The sequence below is a fragment of the Camarhynchus parvulus genome, chromosome 3 (assembly GCF_901933205.1).
Source record: "Camarhynchus parvulus chromosome 3, STF_HiC, whole genome shotgun sequence".
Taxonomy (NCBI): Eukaryota; Metazoa; Chordata; class Aves; order Passeriformes; family Thraupidae; genus Camarhynchus; species Camarhynchus parvulus.
The window spans coordinates 111,995,626-112,016,675 of record NC_044573.1 but is presented as its reverse complement, the minus strand read 5'-3'; the positions used below and the strand labels follow the sequence as shown (position 1 = coordinate 112,016,675).

The following is a 21,050-nucleotide window of genomic DNA, read 5'->3' as shown; positions in this document are numbered from 1 at the left end:
TCTCATTACCATTTTATTACTATTTTGTTACTTCTTCATTAACATTTTTGTTACTATTCTATTACTATTTTGTTACTACTTTATTACTACTTTGTTACTATTTTGTTACTATTTAATTACCATTTTTATTACTATTTAATTACTATTTTTATTACTACCTTGTTACTATTTTGTTACTATTTCATTACTATTTTGTTACTGTTTAATTACCATTTTTATTATTATTTTATTACCATTTTTATTACTATTTAATTACTATTTTTATTACTATCTTGTTACTATTTTGTTACTATTCCATTACCATTTTCATTACTATATTGTTACTACTTCATTAACATTTTTGTTACTCTTTTAGTACCATTTTATTACCATTTTATTACTATTTTGTTACTCTTTTATCACCGTTTTTATTACTATTTTTTAAAACTATTTTCATTATTATTTTCATGACTGTTAAACTTTTAAAACTTTTAACCCAAGTGAGTGGTGTTTTTTACAGGGGGGAATTTTGGGGGTCCGAGGATGAGGAGGGGGGGAACTTGTGCCTCAGTTTCCCTCCGGGAACGTGCAGCTCCAGGAATTTGGGGGATCCCAGGATGTTGGGAGGGCTGTGCCTCAGTTTCCCCAGGAATCCTGCAGCTCCAGGAAGGAGAAGGAATTTGAGGTGGGAATTTTGGGGGGGTCCGAGGATGAGGAGGGGGAATTTGTGCCTCAGTTTCCCCAGGAACGTGGCAGATCCGGGAATTTGGGGGATCCCAGTATGGGGGAGGCTGTGCCTCAGTTTCCCTGCTGGAATGTGGCAGCTCCAGGAAGGAGAAGGAATTTGGAGCGGGAATTTCGGGGGCCATAGGATGGGGCCTCGTGCCTCAGTTTCCCCTGGAATGCCGCAGGAAGGAGCGGGAATTTGGGGCGGGAATTTGGGTTGTCCAAGGATGAGGAGGGGGAATTCGTGCCTCAGTTTCCCTCCTGGAATGCAGCTCCAGGAAGGAGAAGCAATTTGGGGCGGGAATTTTGGGGGGGTCCCAGGATGTGGGGGGGACGGGGGGACCTCGTGCCTCAGTTTCCCCCGGAATGCTGCAGGAAGGAGCGGGAATTTGGGGCGATTCCAGAATGATGCAGGGGGCTGTGCCTCAGTTTCCCCCATGGAATGCGGCAGCTCCAGGAAGGAGCGGGGATTCGGGGGCGCTTGTGCCTCAGTTTCCCTCGGGGCAATTTGGGGGTCCCGGGGGAGGATCCGGGGCTGTTTTGGGGGCGAGGCGAGGCCGAACCCCGGCCCCGCCCAGCTCGGGGGGAGAGGGGCGGGGCGAGAATTAATTAACAGATTCATTAATATTTGCGAACTCCCCCCTCCGGGCCGGCTCGGGAATCCCCGGGGCAGTTCCGCTAATTAATTAATTAATTAAATTAATTAATTAATTTGCGAACCCCCCACCCCCGGGGCAGGTCGGGAGTCCCCGGGGTAGTTCCGGGAATTAATTAATTAATTAATTAATTGCGAACCACCCCTCCGGGCCGGCTCGGGAATCCCCGGGGCAGTTCCGGGACTTAATTAATGAATAAATTCATTAATATTTGCAAACCTTCCCCCCGGGCCGGGAATTAATTAATAAATTATTTCATTAATTAATTAAGCGGAACCCCCCCCTCCCCCACGGGCCGGCTCGGGAATTAATTAATGAACAAATTAATTAATTTGCGAACTCCCCTCTCCGAGCAGGGTCGGAAATCCCCGGGGCAGTTCCGGGAGTTAATTAATGAATACGTTAATTAATTAGCGGACCCCCCGGGCGGGGCAGTCCCGGTCCCGCGGCCAGGCCGGGGCCGGGGGCGGTGCCGGGAGTTAATTAATGAATACATTAATTAATTATCGAAGCCCCGGGCCCGCGGCCAGGCCGGGGGCGGTGCCGGGCCCGTTCCAGAAAGCTCCGGGAGCGGAACGGGAGCGGGAACGGGGCGGGACCGGCCCCGGCCCGCGGATAAAGCGGCACCGGAGCGGCCCCGGCAGCGGCACCGGAGCGGGACTGCGGGTACGGGACTGCGGGAACCCCGAACCCCCAATCCCCAAATCCCCGAACCCCCGAACCCCCAAATCCCCGAACCCCCAAATCCCCAAACCCCCGAATCCCAAATCTCCCAACCCCTGAACCCCCGGATCGCCAAATTCCCCATTCCCTGAATCCCAAATCTCTGAATCCCCAAGTCCTGAATCCCTAAACTCCCGAACCCCCAAATCCCCGAACCCCCGAACCCCAAATCCCCGAACCCCCGAATCCCAAATCTCCCAACCCCTGAACCCCCGGATCGCCAAATTCCCCACTCCCCGAATCCCAAATCTCTGAATCCCCAAGTCCCGAGCCCCTAAACTCCTGAACCCCCAAATTCCCGAACCTCGAACCCCCGAACCCCAAAATCCCAGAATCCCAAATCTCCCAACCCCGAACCCCCAAATCCCCCGAACCCCGAATCCCAAATCTCCCAACCCCGAACCCCCAAATCCCCGAACCCCCGAATTCCCCATTCCCTGAATCCCAAATCTCTGAATCCCCAACTCCCGAACCCCTAAACTCCCGAACCCCCAAATTCCCGAACCTCGAACCCTCGAACCCGCAAATCCCCGAACCCCGAATCCCAAATCCCCGAACCTCGAACCCCCAAATCCCCGAACCCCCGAATCCCAAATCCCCGAACCTCGAACCCCCAAATCCCCGAACTCCCAAATCCTCAAACCCCCGAACTCTGAATCCCCAAATCCAAAATCCCTGAATCTCGAACCCTCAAACCCCTGAACCCCCAAATCCCCGGATCTCCAAATCCCCGAACCCCAAATCCCCGAACCCCCAAATCCCAGAACTCCCCAAATCCCTGAACTCCAGAACCTCAAACCCCAAATCCCAAAACTCCCCGAACTTCCAAACCCCAAACCCCCGAATTCCCGAACCCCCAATCCCCAATCCCAATCCCCGAACCCCCATATCCCAGATATTGGAATCCCAAATTTCCAAATCCCAGAACTCCCTGAATCCCAAAACCCCAAATCCCCAAAACCCCAAATCCCTGAACCCCCAAACCCTCAATCCCAAATCCCTGAACCCCAATCCCAAATCCTGAACCCCAAATCCCTGAACCCCAATCCCAAATCCTGAACCCCAAATCCCCCTTTTCCTCTTTCCCCTTTCCCCCATTTTTGGGGTCCCCCCCGGGCGGTTTTTGGGGTGGAGCGGGCGGATGCTCGGCGGGAGTTTCCCACAATTCCCCGCGCCGGGCAGGACCGAGCGGGGATTTGGGATTTGGGGCGATCATGGGGGATTTGGGGCGATTATGTGGGATTTGGGATTTGGGGGGAGTTATTTAGGATGCAGTGGTTATTTGGGATTTGGGGGGAGTTATTTTGGATTTGGGATGTGTGGGGTTATTTGGGATACATGGGGTTCTTTGGGATTTGGGATGGGTTCTTTGGGATTTGGGATGGGTTCTTTGGGATTTGGGGGAGTTCTTTGGGATTTGGGATGGGTTATTTGGGGTTTGGGATTATTTGGGATTTGGGGGAGTTCTTTGGGATTTGGGATGGATTATCTGGGATTTGGGATGGGTTATTTGGGATGTGTGGGGGTGATTTGGGATTTGGGGGAGTTTTTTGGGATTTGGGATGGGTTATTTGGGATTTGGGATGGGGTTTTTGTGGTGTAGGGGGGTTTATTTGGGATGTGTGGGGGTGATTTGGGGGAGTTTTTGGGGTGTGGGATGGGTTATTTGGGGTTTGGGGGAGTTCTTTGGGATTTGGGATGGGTTATTGGGGTTTTTGAGGTGTAGGGGGTGATTTGGGATTTCGGGGAGTTTTTTGGGATGTGGGACGGGTTATTTGGGATGGGGGTTTATTTGGGGCTTGGGGGGCTGTGGGATGGGGTTTTTAGGACTTGGGAGGGTATTTGGGGGGATCGTTTGGGGTTTGGGCTGCGGTTTTGGGATTCGAGGGGGATTGTTTGGGATGTGGGGTGGGGTTGTTGGGATTTGGGGGCGTTATTTGGGGTTTTTTTAGGATTTGGGGGGTTGTTTGGGCTGTGGGACGGGTTTTTGGGCTTTGGGTTGTGTTTTGGGGTTTTGGGCTGTGGTTTTGGGGTTTTGGGCTGTGCTTTGGGCTGTGTTTTTGGGCTGGTTTTGGGATTTCTGGGCTGTGTTTTTGGGCTGTTTTGGGATTTCTGGGCTGTGTTTCTGGGCTGGTTTTGGGGCTGTGTTTGGGGTTTCTGGGCTGTGTTTTTGGGCTGTTGTTTTGGGGTTTCTGGGCTGTGTTTTTGGGCTGGTTTTGGGGCTGTGTTTGGGGTTTCTTGGCTGTGTTTTATGGGGTTTCTGGGCTGTGTTTCTGGGCTGTTTTTTTGGGGTTTCTGGGCTGTTTTTTTGGCGTTTCTGGGCTGTGTTTCTGGGCTGTTTGGGGCCGTTTTTTTGGGGTTTCTGGGCTGTGTTTCTGGGCTGTTTTGGGCCGGTTTTTTGGGGTTTCTGGGCTGTGTTTTTGGGCTGTTTTGGGGGTTTCTGGGCTGTGTTTTGGGCCGTTTTTTTGGGGTTTCTGGGCTGTTTTTTTGGGGTTTCTGGGCTGTGTTTTGGGGTTTCTGGGCTGTGTTTCTGGGCTGTGTTTTGGGCTGTTTTTTGCCGTTTTGGGCTGTATTTGAGTTTCTGGGCTGTGTTTTTGGCCGGCAGCTCCTGCAGTGTCACCCTGCGGTCCTGAGGGGGTTGGGGACAGCGCCCCCCCCGCGCTGGGCCCGCATTGCACAAGGCTGGGGAAGGAAGGGGGGGCTGGGCCGGGTTTATTTGGGTTTATTTGGGTTTATTTGGGTTTATTTGGGTTTATTTGGGTTTATTTGGGTTTTATTGGGGTTTGGTTTTTTTTTTATTTGGGCTTGCTTATTTGGTTTTATTTGGATTATTTTGGATTTATTTGGGTTTTTTCTTTGTTTGTTTTTCGGGTTTTATTTGGGAATTGCACAATCCCGGAGGAGGCGGCGGCTCCTTTTTTCGGGGGCGGGGAACCGGGGCCGCTCCTTTTTTCGCGGGGGGCGTTGTTGTTGCGGTTTTTGGGTCCCGCCCGGGGAATTCCAGCTGCGGTCACCGCGCTGGGCCCGGGCGGGGCGGGGGGAGCACGGCCGGACCCCCCCAGTGCCCCCCTCAAGCCCCTCTCAGTGCCCAGGACCCCCCAAACCACCCCAGTGCCCCCCAAACCCCACCCCGTGCCCAGGGACCCCTCAATGCTCAGGGACCCCCACAAGTACCCCCCCTAAATCCCCCCCCAAAACCCTCTAAACCCCCCCGTACGCCCCAAACCCCCCGGTGCCCCCCTCAAACCGCCCCGTGCCCCCCTAATGCCCCCCCAAAACCCAAAACCCTGGAACCCCCCCCAGTGCCCCTCCCCCGTTTCCCGCTCCGGGTTTGTTTGGTTTGGGGGTGGGGGGGGGGGAAGGGATGAGTCACAGTCCCGGGAGGGGGAGGGGCCCGGCCCTGACCCCCCCGTCCCCCCCCGACCCCCCCTGTCTCTGTCCCCCTGTCCCCCCCCTGACGCCCCAGTCCCCATTGCTGACCCTGTCGCTCCTGTCCCCTCCTGTCCCCTGTCCCTGATCCCCCATCCCCTCCTGTCCCTGTCCCCTCCCTGTCCCCTCCCTGTCCCCTCCCTGTCCCTGACCCTCCTGTCCCTGAGCCCCCCGTGCCCCGCTGTGCCCCCCGACCCCAAGGCCCCTGTCCCCTCCTGTCCCCTGACCCCCCCTGTCCCTGTCCCCTCCTGTCCCCAATCCCTGTCCCCATCCCCATCCCTGTGCCCCCCATGACGCCCCAGTCCCCATTGCTGTCCCTGACCCTCCCGTCCCCTGCTGTCCCCAATCCCTGTCCCCTCCTGTCCCCTGACCCCCCCTGACCCCCATGTCCCCTGTCCCTGTCCCACCCCATCCCTATCCCCTCCTGTCCCCAGTCCCTGTCCCCTCCTGTCCCCTGACCCCCCCTGACCCCCATGTCCCTGTCCCACCCCATCCCTATCCCCTGCTGTCCCCTGCTCCCCCCATCCCCTCCTGTCCCCAGTCCCTGTCCCCTCCTGTCCCCTGTCCGCCCCTGACCCCATGTCCCTGTCCTACCCTGTCCCTGTTGCCCTCTGACCCCCCTGTTGCTGTCCCCCCGTCCCCCCTGTCCTCCCCTGTCCCTCCCCACACCATGGCACTGTCCCTGTCCCCTCCTGACACCGCCCCTCCTTGTCCCTGTCCCTGACACCCCAGGCCCTCCTGTCCCTGTCCCCCCCCATTCCCCCATCCCCTCCTGACCCCCATGTCCCCCATGTCCCCTCCTGTCCCTGTCCCCCCCATTCCCCCATCCCTCCTGACCCCTGACCCCCATGTCCCCTCCTGTCCCCTGTTCCCCCCATCCCCATCCCTGTCCCCCCCGATGCCCCGTCCCCAGTCCCCATCGCTGTCCCTGTCCCTGACCCTGCGGTCCCCTGCTGTCCCCAATCCCTGTCCCCTCCAGTCCCCTGTCTGCCCCTGTCCCCTGACCCCCCATGTCCCTGTCCCCATCCCCGTCCCTGACCCCCCTGTGCCCCCCTGTCCCCCCATCCCCTCCTGACCCCACTGCCCTTGTCCCCCTGTCCCCTGTCCCCGTCCCTTCCTGTCCCTGTTGCCCCCAACCCCCCTGTCCCTGTCCCTGTCCCCCCGTCCCCCCCTGTTCCCCCATCCCTGTCTCTGTCCCCTGTCCCTTCCTGTCCCCCCTGTCCCTGTCCCCCCCCCGTTGCTGTCCCCTCCTGAGCCCCCTGACCCCGTCCCTGTCCCTGTCCTCAGACCACGGTGCTGTCCCTGTCCCCTCTCCCTGTCACTGTCTCTGTCCCTCTCGCTGTCCTCAGGCCATGGCACTGTCACTGTCTCTGTCCCTCTCGCTGTCCCCAGGCCATGGCACTGTCCCTGTCGCTGTCCCCTGACCCTGTCCCTCACCCTGTCCCTGTCCCCAGGCACTGTCACCGTCCCTGTCCCTCTCTGCGTCCCCTGTCCCCGTCCCTGTCGCTGTCCCCAGGCCATAGCGCTGTCCCTGTCCCCGCTCCCTGTCCCCTGTCACTGTCGCCGTCCCCTGTCCCATGTCCCTGTCCCCAGACCATGTCCCCGTCTCTGTCCCCTCACCCTGTTCCTCTCACTGTCCCCTGTCCTTGTCCCCGTCCCTGTCCCCTGTCACTGTCCCCTGACCCTGTTGCTGTCCCCAGGCCATGGCGCTGTCGCTGTCCCTGTCACTGTCCCTGCCCCTGTCACTGTCCCTGTCCCCTCACCCTGTCGCTGTCCCCAGGCCATGGCGCTGTCACTATCGCTGTCACTGTCCCTGTCCCCTCACCCTGTCCCTGTCGCTGTCCCCAGGCCATGTTGCTGTCCCTGTCCCCTCACCCTGTCCCTGTCCCCAGGCCATGGCGCTGTCACTGTCCCTGTCCCCTCACCCTGTCCCTGTCCCCAGGCCATGGCGCTGTCCCTGTCCCCTCACCCTGTCCCCTGTCCCCAGGCCATGGCACTGTCCCTGTCCCCTCACCCTGTCCCTGTCCCCAGGCCATGGCACTGTCCCTGTCCCCTCACCCTGTCCCTGTCCCCAGGCCATGGCGCTGTCCCTGTCCCCTCACCCTCTCGCTGTCCCCAGGCCATGGCACTGTCACTGTCCCTGTCCCCTCACCCTGTCCCTGTCCCCAGGCCATGGCGCTGTCGCTGTCGCTGCTGGCGCTCCTGGCCCTGGGGGGCGCGCAGGCGCTGCTGCCCCCCGGGGAGCTCCGAGGTGAGGGGGGGGGAAATCTGGGGGGGTTTGGGGAGGGGGGGTCACGGGTTTCAATTTTGGGGGGTTTGGGGGTCACTGGGTCCCATTTTGGGGGGCTTTAGGGGACAGGGGAAGTACTGGATTTTCTTTTTGGGGGGGTCACGCCCCCAGGGGATGTCAGAGGTTTTCATTTTGGGGAGTTTTGGGGGGGGGTCACAAGGTCTCATTTTGGGGGGGGTCGCATCCTCGGGGGGTGTCATGGGTTTTAATTCTGGGGGGGTCACTGGGTCTCATTTTGGGGGTGTTTGGGGGGCGGGGGTGTCGCAGGTTTTCATTTTGGGGGTTTGGGGAGGTGGGATCGCAGGGTCTCTTTCACCCAATTTCCCCCCAATTTCCCTCCACTTTTCCTCCCATTTCCCCCCACTTTCCCCCCAATTTTTCCCTGATATTTCCCACACCTTTCCCCCAATTTCCCCCCATCTTTTCTCTGTATTTCCCCCTTCTTTTCCCCCAATTTTCCCCCACTTTTCCCCAATTTTTCCTGACTTTCCCCCCATTTCCCCCCACCTTGCCCCACTTTGCCCCAATTTCCCCTCACTTTTTCTCCCATCTTTCCCCCAATTTTCCCCATTTTCCCTCAATTTTCCCCTCCACTTTCCCCCCCAATTTTTTCCCCAATATTTCCCCCCACTTTCCCCCCGCTTTCCCCCGAATATTTCCTCCACTTTCCCCCCAATTTTCCCCAATTTCCCCTGGATATTTCCCCCACTTTTCCCCACTTTTTGCCCCAATATCTCTCCCCCGGCAGAGCTGTCAGCTGCGGGCAGCCGCATGGTGGACGCGGAGGTGGAGCGGGCGCTGCAGGGCGTGCGCAGGATGCAGGAGCTGCTGCAGCGCAGCGACCGCGGGCACCAGGAGCTGCTGCGCTCCCTGCAGCAGGCGCAGCGCGGCAAGGAGGTGTGGGATTGGGATCGGGATTGGGATTGGGGATGGGATCGGGAATGGGATCAGGAATGGGAATGGGAGTGCAGCGCAGCGACCGCGGGCACCAGGAGCTGCTGCGCTCCCTGCAGCAGGCGCAGCGCGGCAAGGAGGTGTGGGATTGGGATCAGGATTGGGATTTGGGATTGGGAATGGGATTTGGGATTGGGAATGGGATTGGGAACGGGAATGGGAACGGGAATGGGAACGGGAGTGCAGTTTAGTGACCGCGGGCACCAGGAGCTGCTGCGCTCCCTGCAGCAGGCGCAGCGCGGCAAGGAGGTGTGGGAACGGGATTGGGATTGGGAACGGGAATGGGAACGGGAATGGGAGTGCAGCACAGTGGCCGCAGGCACCAGGAGCTGCTGCAGCAGGTGCAGCGCGGCAAGGAGGTGTCGGAACGGGATTGGAATTGGGATTTGGGATTGGGGATGGGATCGGGAATGGGATCAGGAATGGGAATGGGAGTGCAGCGCAGCGACTGCGGGCACCAGGAGCTGCTGCGCTCCCTGCAGCAGGCGCAGCGCGGCAAGGAGGTGTGGGATTGGGATCGGGATTTGGGATTTGGGATTGGGATTTGGGATTGGGGATGGGATCGGGAATGGGATCAGGAATGGGAATGGGAGTGCAGTGCAGCGACCGCGGGCACCAGGAGCTGCTGCGCTCCCTGCAGCAGGCGCAGCGCGGCAAGGAGGTGTGGGATTGGGATTGGGATTTGGGATTTGGGATTGGGGAATAGGAATGGGATTGGGAATGGGAAGGGGATGGGAACAGGAACAGGAATGGAATGGGGATGGGATCAGAATGGTCTGGGAATGGGATTGGGATGGGAATGGGATTGGGATGGGGATGGGATTGGGAGGGGGATGGGGATGGGAATGGGATGGGATGGGTTTGGCATGGGGAGGGGAATGGCAACAGGATAGGAATGGGATTGGGATGGGAATGGGTTTGGCATGAGGAGGGGAATGGGATCGGGATGGGAAAGGGATGGGATCGAGATGGACTGGGAATGGGTTTGGGATGGGAATGGCAACAGGATAGGAATGGGATTCGGCAGGGAATGGGATGGGGATGGGCTGGGAATGGGGAATGCCATCCCAGGAATGGGGGACGCTGTCCTGGGAATGGTGTGTCCTGGATCCCGGAATGTCCTGAGAGTCTGGGAATGCTGTGTCAGAGTTTGGATGTCCTGGAAAGGGGGATTGCTATCCTGGGAATTGGGATTGCTTTGTCAGGGGTTGGTGTGTCCTGGGAATTGGGAATGCTGTGTCAGGATTGGTGCGTTCCAGGAACAGGGATTGCTGTGTCAGGGGTCAGTGTGTCCTGGAATGGGGAATGCCGTCCCAGGAACAGGGAATGCTGTGTCAGGGATCGGAGTGTTCTGGGAACAGGGAATGCTGTGTCAGGGGTCAGAGTGTCCTGAGAATTGGGAATGCTGTGCCAGGGATTGGATGTCCTGGGAATTGGGAATGCTCTGTCAGGGGTCGGTGTGTCCTGAGAATTGGGAATGCTGTGTCAGGATTGGTGCGTTCCAGGAACAGGGATTGCTGTGTCAGGGGTCAGTGCGTCCTGGAACAGGGAATGCCGTCCCAGGAACAGGGAATGCTGTGTCAGGGATCGGAGTGTTCCGGGAACAGGGAATGCTCTGTTAGGGGTTGGATGTCCTGGGAACAGGGAATGCTGTGCCAGGGATTGGATGTCCTGGGAATTGGGAATGCTCTGTCAGGGGTCGGGGTGTCCCAGGAACAGGGATTGTTATCCCAGGGGTTGCTGTGTCCCGGGAACAGGGAATGCCATGGAGGAGTTGGGGTGTCCTGGGAATCTGGGAATGCCGTGCCGGGGTTCAGCCACTCCCAGGGCTCTGGGAATGCCGTGCTTGGGATCGCTGTGTCCCAGGACTCTGGAGTTGCTGTGCTGGGGATCGGGGTGTTCTGGGAATCTGGGAATGCCGTGTGGGGATTGAGGTCTCCTGGGAATCTGGGAATGCTGTGCTGGATCTCAACTTCTCCCAGGACTCTGGGAATGCTGTGCCGGGGATCAGGGTGTCCCGAAAATCTGGGAATGCTGTGCCAGGACTCAGCCAGTCCTAGGGCTCTGGGAATGCCATGTGAGAGTTGGGGTGTCCCGGGACTCTGGGAATGCTGTGTGGGGATTGGGATGTCCCAGGTCTCTGGGAAGGCCAGGATTGGGAATGCCTGGGAACTGTGTGTGCTCTGGGAATGCTTGGGATTGTGTGTCCTGGGAATCTGGGAATGCCATGTGGGATTTGGGGTGTCCCGGGACTCTGGGAGTGCCGTGCTGGGATTGGGATGTCCAAGTGCTCTGGGAATGTTGTGCCGGGACTCAGGGTGTCCTGGGAATCTGGGAATGCTGTGTGGGGATTGGGGTGTCTGGAGGCTCTGGGAATGCCATGTGTGAGATCACTGTGTCCCGGGGCTCTGGGAATGCCGTGCTGGGAATCAGCCGCTCCTGGGGCTCTGGGAATGCCGTGCTTGGGATTGCTGTGCCCCGGGACTCTGGGAATGCCGTGTGGGGGATTGGGGTGTCCTGGAACTCTGGGAGTGCCGTGTTGGGGATCGGGGTGCCCTGGAACTCCGGGAGTGCCGTGCTGGGATTGGTGTGTCCCGGGACTCTGGGAAGGCCAAGACTGGGAATGTGGGAATTGTGTGTCCTCTGGGAATGCTTGGGAATTGTGTGTCCTGGAACTCTGGGAATGCTGTGCTGGGGAAATGGAGTATCCCAGGAATCTGGGAATGCCATGCTGGGGATCAGGGTGTCCCGGGAATCTAGGAGTGCTGTGCTGGGACTCAGCCACTCCCAGGACTCTGGGAATGCCGTGCCGGGGATCAGGGTGTTCTGGGATTCTGGGAATGCCGTGCCGGGGATTGGGGTGTTCCGGGACTCTGGGAATGCCGTGCCGGGGATCAGGGTATTCTGGGATTCTGGGAATGCCGTGCCGGGGATCGGGGTGTTCCAGAACTCTGGGAATGCCGTGCCGGGGATCGGGATGTTCTGGGATTCTGGGAGTGCTGTACTGGGGATCCGGGTGTTCTGGAACTCTGGGAATGCTGTGCTGGGGATCGGGGTGCCCCGGGACTGTGGGAATGCCATGCTGGGGTTGGGGTGTCCTGGAACTCTGGGAATGGCCGTGCCGGGGATCGGGGTGCCCCGGGACTCTGGGAATGCCGTGCTGGGGATCAGGGTGTCCCGGAACTCTGGGAATGCCATGCTGGGGATCGGGGTGTTCCTGGAACTCTGGGAATGCTGTGCCGGAGATCGGGGTGTTCTGGGATTCTGGGAATGCCGTGCTGGGGATCAGGATGTTCCGGAACTCTGGGAATGCCGTGCTGGGGATCAGGGTGTCCCGGGACACTGGGAATGCCATGCTGGGGATCGGGGTGTTCCTGGAACTCTGGGAATGCCGTGCCGGGGATCGGGGTGTTCTGGGATTCTGGGAATGCCGTGCTGGGGATCGGGGTGTTCCGGAACTCTGGGAATGCCGCGCTGGGACTCGGTGGAGCTGAGGGCGGCATTCCCGGCAGGAAGCGGTGCAGCTGGCGCGGCAGAAGGAGCGGGAGCTGTCGGCGCGCGGCGAGCGCTGCAACGCCTCGGTGCAGGCGCTGTGGGAGAGCTGCAAGCCCTGCCTGCGGCAGCGCTGCCTCCGCTTCTACTCACGCACCTGCCGCAGCGGGGCCGGGCTCGTGGGCCGACAGGTGAGCCGCGACCCCGGGGAAACACACCCGGAAACACACCCGGAAACAGCGGGGAAACAGCGGGGAAACACACTGGGAAACAGCGGGAAACACACCGGGAAACACACCGGGAAAGAGCGAGGAAACAACAGGGAAACACACCGGGAAACACACCGGGAAACACACTGGGAAACAATGGGGAAACACACCGGGAAACAATGGGGAAAAAATGGGAAACAGCGGGGAAACAACAGGGAAATGAAATAATGGGGAAACACCAGGAAACGCCGGGGAAGCAAGGGGAAAACAACAAGGAAATACCGAGAACCAACTGGGAAACAATGGGGAAACAGCGGGGAAAAATGGGGAAACAACAGGGAAATAATGAGGAAACGGCGAGGAACCACCAGAAAACACTGGGGAAATAATGGGGAAATAATGAGGAAATACCGAGAAACAATGGGGAAACAGTGGGGAAGCAATGGGGAAACAACAGGGAAATAATGAGGAAACACCAGGGAAACAAGGAGGAAATACTGAGAAACAGCAGGGAAACACTGGGGAAACAGCAGGGAAAAAACAAGGAAACAAAGGAAAAAATGGGGAAATGTCAGGGAAAAAACAGGGAAACAAGGGTTAAAAATGGGGAAATACCAGGAACATAGCGGGGAGCAGTGGGGAACCAACGGGGAAACAGCATGGAAGCAATGGGGAAAGAATGGGAAAAAAACAGGGAAACAGCAGGGAAATAATGAGGGAGCACCAGGGAAATACCGTGAAGATCCCAGGGAAACAGTGGGGAAAGAACCAGGAAACAGTGGGGAAACATCAGGGAAACAGTGGGGAGATACTGGGGAAATACCAGGGAAACAATGGGGAAATAGCAGGGAAACAGTGGCGAAATACTGGGGAAATCAATGGGGAAATCAATGGGGAAACACCGAGAAACACTGGGAAACACCAGCAAAACAATGAGGAAACAGCAGGGAAACAACAAGGAAATACCAAGAAACAATGGGGAAACAGCGGGGAAACACCAGAAAACACCAGGGAAACAATGGGGAAACACAGGGGAAATAACGAGGAAATACTGAGAAACAATGGGGAAACAGTGGGGAAACACTGGGGAAACAGCAGGGAAAAAAACGGGGGAAAAAATGGGGAAACAACAGCAAAACACTGGGGGAACACTGGGGAAATACCAGGGAAACAGTGGGGAAACACTGGGGAAAAAAATGGGGAAATAGTGAGGAAACAGCAGGGAGAAACCGGAAAACAATGGGGAAACAGCAGGGAAACATTGGGGAACAACAGGGAAACAGTGGGGAGATACTGGGGAAATACCGGGGAAACAGTGGGGAAACAATGGGGAAAAGGGAGGGAAACAGTGGGGAAACACCAGGAACACACCAGGAAACAACGGGGAAACAGTGGGGAAAAAACAGGAAACACTGGGGAAACAATAGGGAAATAACAGGGAAATACCAAGAAAACAATGGGGAAACAACCAGGAAATGACAGGGAAAGAACAGGAGATGCTGGGGAAACACCGGGGGAACAATGGGGAAATACTGGGAAAACAATAGGGAAACACCAGGAAACAATGGGGAAGTAACAGGAAAACAACAGGAGACACCGGGGAAACAATGAGGAAACAACACAGAAACATGGGAAACACCAGTGAAAAAATGGGGAAACAATGGGGAAACAATGGGGAAGTAATGGGAAAATACCAGGGAAACAAGGAAATACAGGGGAAACAATGGGTAAACAGCAGAAAACAATGGGGAAACAATGGGAAACACTGGAGAAAAAATGGGGAAATAGTGGGGAAACAGTGGAGAAAAACAGGAAATACTGGGGAAACAATGGGGAAATACTGGGGAAACAATGGGGAAACATCAGGGAAATACCAAGAAAACAATGGGGAAACAACCAGGAAACAACAGGAGACACTGGGGGAACAATGGAGAAATACTGGGAAAACAATGGGAAAAAATTGGGGGGCTTGGGCATGGTCCCGTTCCCATTAGTGACCCCAGGTAGGTGAAGGACACTGGGACACTGGGAAAAGAGGATTTGGGCTGATCCCGTTCCCATTCCCATTAGTGACCCCAGGCAGGCGAGGGACACCGGGATACAGGGAAAGGGGATTTTGGATGATCCCGTTCCCACATTTGGGATGATCCCGTTCCCTTTCCCATTAGTGACCCCAGGCAGGTGAGGGATGCCAGGGGTACAGGAAGAGGGAATTTGGGATGATCCAATTCCTGTTAGTGACCCCAGGCAGGTGAGGGACACCAGGATACAGGGAAAGGGGATTTGGGATGATCCCGTTCCCACATTTGGGATGATCCCGTTCCCTTTCCCATTAGTGACCCCAGGCAGGTGAGGGACACCGGGGTACAGGAAGAGGGAATTTGGGATGATCCAATTCCCGTTAGTGACCCCAGGCAGGTGAGGGACACCAGGATACAGGGAAAGGGGATTTGGGATGATCCCGTTCCCACATTTGGGACGATCCCATTCCCACATTTGGGATGATCCCATTCCCGTTAGTGACTCCGGGCAGGGGAGGGACACCGGGATATGGGAAAAGGGGAAACTCAGCCTCACCCCACTCCCATTCCCACTAACTGGAAAACTGCCGGGGAGGAATCCCACGTCACACGGGAATACCGGGAAGGGCCGGATTTGGGCCTCATCCCATTCCCATTCCCAGAGCTTTGGCTGCTGAGGGATCCCACAGGGACACCAGGAATGGGGGATCTTCCCCTGATCCCATTCCCAGAGGGTCTCATGTGCGGGATCCCACATGGCACAGGGATACCAGGAAAGGGGGATTTTGCCCTGATCCCATTCCCAGAGGGTCTCAAGGTGCGGGATCCCACATGTCCCCGGGATCCTGGGAATGGCCGGGTTTTGACCCCATTCCCAGAGGGTCTCCAGGTGAGGGATGCCAGGAACAGCTGGGCTTTGATCCCATTCCCAGAGGGTCTCAGGTGTAGCATCCCACACGGCCCAGGGATGCCAGGTTCTGACCCCATTCCCAAAGGGTCTCCGGTGTGGAATCCCACATGGCATAGGGATCCTGGGAACAGCTGGATTTTGACCCCATTCCCAGAGGGTCCCAGGTGTGGGATCCCACATCCCACAGGGATACAAGGAAAGGGGGATTTTGCCCTGATCCCATTCCCAGAGCTTTGGCAGCTGAGGGAATCCCACAGGGATACCAGGAAAGGAAGATTTTGCCCTGATCCCATTCCCAGAGGGTCTCCAGGTGTGGGATCCTGGGAATGGCGAGGTTTTGATCCCATTCCCAGATGGTCTCCAGGTGTGGGATCCCAGATCCCATAGGGATACAAGGAAAGGGGGATTTTGCCCTGATCCCATTCCCAGAGGGTCTCAGGTGCAGGATCCCACATGGCACGGGGATCCTGGGAGTGGCGAGGTTCTGACCCCATTCCCAGAGGGTCTCAGGTGTGGGATCCCAGGAACAGCTGAGTTTTGATCCCATTCCCAGAGGGTCTCACGTGCGAGATCCCACATGGCACAGGGATACCAGGAAAGGGGGATTTTGCCCTGATCCCATTCCCAGAGGGTCTCAGGTGTGGGATCCCACATGTCCCCGGGATCCTGGGAATGGCCAGGTTTTGACCCCATTCCAAGAGGGTCTCCAGCTGAAGGATCCTGGGAATGGCGAGGTTCTGATCCCATTCCCAGAGGGTCTCAGGTGCAAGATCCCGCATGGCACGGGGATCCCAGGTCCTGACCCTATTCCCAGAGGGTCTGAGGTGAGGGATCCCACATTGCCCGGGGATCCCAGGTTCTGACCCCATTCCCAGAGGGTCTCAGGTGCAGGATCCCACATGGCACAGGGATCCTGGGAATGGCCAGGTTTTCATCCCATTCCCAGAGGGTCTCAGGTGCAGGATCCCACATGGCACAGGGATCCCAGGTTCTGACCCCATTCCCAGAGGGTCTGAGGTGAGGGATCCCACATTGCCCGGGGATCCCAGGTTCTGACCCCATTCCCATTCCCAGCTGGAGGAATTCCTGAACCACTCGTCTCCCATCTCCATCTGGGTGGACGGCGAGCGCCTGGACTCGCTGCTGGAGCGCGACGAGCGCCAGGAGCGGCAGCTGCAGGACCTGGAGGAGCGCTTCGGGCTCATGGAGGACGGCGTCCAGGACATCTTCCTCGACAGCTCCCGGGTCCAGGACCGCCTCCACCCCTTCTTCCAGGTGCCCTTCGGCGGCTTCCGCGAGGCGCTGGGGCCGCCGGTGCAGCGGCTGCGCCTCCCGCGCCGCTCCCGCCGCTTCTCCGGGGACTTCTTCCCGTTCTTCCCGCACCGCCACGGCGGCTTCCAGCAGCTCTTCCAGCCGCTCTTCCAGATCACCCAGCGCATGCTGGAGGACGCCCAGGGCAGCTGGGAGAACCCCACCGGAGAGTTCGGGACAGGTAGGAAGGGAGGGGAGCGGGATGGTGGATGGGGGATCCCAAATTCCGGTGGGCTTGGGGAAAAGAGCTGCGGGAAATCATCAGAACTTGTGAGGATTCTGAGAAAAGAGTCCCAAAAAATGCTTGGCAACTTTGGAGGATTCTGAGAAAAGATTCCCAGAAAATCCTTGGCAACTTTGGAGGATTCTGAGAAAAGATTCCCAGAAAATCCTTTGCAGCTTTGGAGGATTCTGAGAAAAGATTCCCAGAAAATCATTGGCGACTTTGGAGGATTCTGAGAAAAGATTCCCAGAAAATCCTTTGCAGCTTTGGAGGATTTGGGGGATTCTGAGAAAAGATTCCCAGAAAATCTTTGGCAACTTTGGAGGATTCTGAGAAAAGATTCCCAGAAAATCCTTGGCAACTTTGGAGTATTTGGAAGATTCCCTAAAGGGAATTCCCATGGAAACCTGGGAATCAGGGGCTCCACTGGTTGTGGGCTGGGATTTTGCAGTGTTGCCCCACCTCGATCCCAGCTGCCATCATGGGAATGGGGTTTTTTTGGGAATGTTGCAGGAGTTTGGGTTTTTGGGAATGCTGAAGGCTTTTCTTTTTGGGAATATTGCAGGTGGTTTTTTTGGGGAATATTGCAGGTGTTAGGTTGTTTTTTGGGATTGCTGCTGATTTTTTTTGGTGTTTGTTTTTTTTGGGATTACAGCTGATGTTTTTTAGGTGTTTGCTTTATTTCGGGATTGCCGCCGATGTCTTTTTGCTGTTTGTTTTTTTTTCGGGATTGCAGCTGATGTTTTTTTTGGGAACGTCACAGCCGGTGCCGTCACCGTCTGCCAACGCAGCCCTGGGGATGGGAGGGGCCCAGATTCCAAGGAAAAATCCCTTTTTTGGCACCTGGTGGGGACCTGCCAGGGCCGGGGGGTTGGAATTGGGGCACTGAGGCCGGCCTGGAATTCCCGCAGAATCCCGGAATTTCAGCAATGACCGGATGGTTTGCCGGGAGATCCGGCGGAACTCGGCCGGCTGCCTGCGGATGCGGGATGAGTGCGACCAGTGCCGGGAGATCCTGGCCCTGGGTGAGCTGGGAATGGGGAATGGGGACGGGAACGGGAATGGAGATGGAAAAATGGGGATGGGGATGGGATGGGGGTGGGGATGGGAATGGGAATGGGGAAGGGAACGGGAACGGGAATGGGAATGGGAATGGGGATGGGGACAAGACTGGGAATGGGGACAAGGATGGGAATGGGGACAAGGATGGGAATGGGGACGCTAACAGGAATGGGAATGGGGATGGGAATAGGAGAAGGGATGGGAATGGGAATGGGGATGGGGATGGGAATATGGAAATGGGAATGAGATGGGAATGGGAAAGGGGATGGGAAAGGGAAAGGGGATGGAAATGGGAACAGGAATGGGGGATGGTGATGGGAATGGGAACAGGGACGGGGATGGGAACAGGGAATGGGGACGGCAATGGCAATGGGGAACAGGGACAGGAATGGTGCTGGGAATGGGAATGGGGATGGGGACGGGACCGGGAACAGGGATGGGAATGGGGACAGAGAATGGGGAATCAGAACAAGGATGGGATCGGGGATGGGAACGGGGATGGGGACAGGAACAGGGATGGGGACAGGGATGAGAATGGAACAGGAATGGGGACGGGGACGGGGATGGGGATGGGAATGGGAAATGGGAATGGAAAACTGGAAATGGGAATGGAAAACTGGGAACGGGAATGGGAACAGGAATGGGGATGGGGATGCAGACAGGGATGGGGATGGGGATGGGGATGAGAACGGGGATGGAATGGGGATAGGCATGGGAGTGGGGATGGGGATGTGAATGGAGATGGGGATGGGGATGGGAAAGGAGATGGAAGACTGGGAATGGGAATGGAAAACTGGGAATGGGGAGAGAAAGGGGATGGGGATGGGGTGGGAATGGGAATGGAACAGGAACAGGCATGTGGATAGGAATGGGAACAGGGATGGGAATGGCAATGGGAACAGGGACAGGAATGGGGATGGGGATGGGACTGGGAATGCGGATGGGGATTAGGACAGGAATGGGAATGGAGATTGGGGATGGGAACTGGGAATGGGAACAGGGATAGAAATTGGAATGGGGATGGGGATGGGAAATGGGGATGGAAAACTGGGAATGGGGGTAGGAATGGGGGCAGGGATGGGGATGGGAATGGGGAATGGGGATGGGAATGGGAACGGGAATGGGGATGGGAATGGCGATAGGGATGGGAATGAGGATGGGAACGGGGATGGAAAATGGAAATGGAAAATGGGAATGGGAATGGGGATGGGGACAGGGACAGGAACGGGGATGGGAATGAGTGTGGGAACGGGGATGGGAAATGGGAATGGGAATGGGGATGGGAATGGGGACAAGGACCGGAATGGGGACAGGGATGGGAATGGGAATGGGGATGGGAGTGGGGATGGGGATGGGAGTGGGATTAGGAATGGGAACAGGAATGGGAATGGGGACGGGGGCAGGAATGGGGATGGGGCTGGGAATGGGAACAGGAATGAGGATGGGAATGGGGATGGGGAACAGGAACGAGGAATGGGAACTGGGATGGGGACGGGGATGGGAATGGGGATGGAAAACTGGGAATGGGAATGGAAAACTGGGAATGGGGGTGGGAATGGGGACAGGGATGGGAAATGGGAATAGGGATGGAAAACTGGGAATGGGAATAGGGATTGAAATAGTGGACAGGAACAGGGACGGGAATGGGAATGGGAATAGGGACAGTAATGGGGATGGGGATGGAAGCAGGAACAACGATGGGGATGGGATGGGGATGGGGGGCAGAGTTCGTGGTATGGGGTGGGTCTGGGGGGGTTTGGGGTTTTGGGGTGCATTTTGGTGTCTGGGGAGATGGAATGAGACGGGATGGGATGGGGTGGGATGGGATGGGATGGGATGGGGTGGGATGGGGCAGGATGGGGTCCATGGGATGGGATGGGGCAGGATGGGGTGGGATGGGATGGGGTGGCATGGGATGGGATGGGATGGGATGGGATGGGATGGGATGGGATGGGATGGGATGGGATGGGATGGGATGGGATGGGATGGGATGGGATGGGGTGGGATGAACCCCCCAGGGCCGTGCTGACCCCGTCCCACCCCGCCCCAGACTGCGGGCAGGAGGATCCCTCTCAGCAGGAGCTGCGGGAGCAGCTGGAGGACGCCGTGCGCGTGGCCGAGCGCTTCACGCGCCGCTACGATTCCCTGCTCCGGGAATTCCAGGAGGAAATGCTCAACACCTCCGGCCTGCTGGACCAGCTGAACCGCCAGTTCGGCTGGGTGTCCCGCCTGGCCAACCACTCCATGGGCTCCGACGGCTTCCTGCAGGTCACCACGGTGAGGCCGGCGGGATTGGGCCGGGATCGGGGCCGGGAACGGGGGTGGGAAGGCGGAAAGTGGGACAGGGCCACAAAGGGCTCTTTGTGCTCCGGCCGGGAATCTCTTGGCAGAGCCGGGTGCCGGGATGGGAGCCAAGGTCAGGGGCCCGCCTGGGGCTCTCCCGCGGCCGTCCCGACCTCACAAACTCAGATTCTCCCATGGGATGACCTCGGTGCCACATTCCAGGTGCTGTCCAAGGCCCCGAACCCCGCGGATCCCTCGGTGCCCCCGGACACGCAGGTGACAGTGCAGCTCTTCGACTCGGAGCCGCTGGCGCTCACCGTGCCCGGGGACATCCCCTGGGACGACCCCCGGTTCATGGAGAACGTGGCCCAGCAGGCGCTGCAGCGCTTCAAGGAAAACGCCGTGTGAGTCCTGTGGGACCTTCCCAAAATCCCCCCCCGAGGGATAACAGAGGGCTCATCCCGGATTTTTCCTCATTTCCAGAGAGTAGCCGGGCAATGCCGCCGCCGCCGCCCCTCCGGATCCCCCTTCCCGGGGGGAATTCTCAGCATTGCTGCCACCTCTCCCCTCCTGACCCTTCCTGCTGCCAGGACCCTGCGGGGCCCCAAATGGAAAATAAAGGTAGAGTTGAACACCCTGGAACTGCCTACGGAGTTTTTGGGATCATCCTGTGGGAAAAAAGAGGAAAAACAGCCTCGGAATTTTCCATAATTACATCATTGCGGAATGGTGGAGTTGAGGAATCAGGATCCGGTCCCAAATCTGATCCAGCAGGAGCTGCC

General features: G+C 57.4%; 1 protein-coding gene across 1 annotated transcript; it reads left to right on the top strand.

Moving 5' to 3' along the window:
* The first annotated feature begins 1,907 nt into the window (after positions 1 to 1,907).
* On the top strand, positions 1,908 to 20,902 carry CLU (clusterin). Its single transcript, XM_030944976.1, has 9 exons — positions 1,908 to 2,027; positions 7,683 to 7,764; positions 8,552 to 8,700; positions 12,270 to 12,440; positions 16,464 to 16,881; positions 17,835 to 17,948; positions 20,036 to 20,262; positions 20,491 to 20,672; positions 20,752 to 20,902. The coding sequence occupies exons 2-9, from the start codon at positions 7,686 to 7,688 to the stop codon at positions 20,756 to 20,758; spliced, it is 1,347 nt and encodes a 448-aa protein (XP_030800836.1). The 5' UTR covers positions 1,908 to 2,027; positions 7,683 to 7,685; the 3' UTR covers positions 20,759 to 20,902.
* Positions 20,903 to 21,050: the final 148 nt, after the last annotated feature.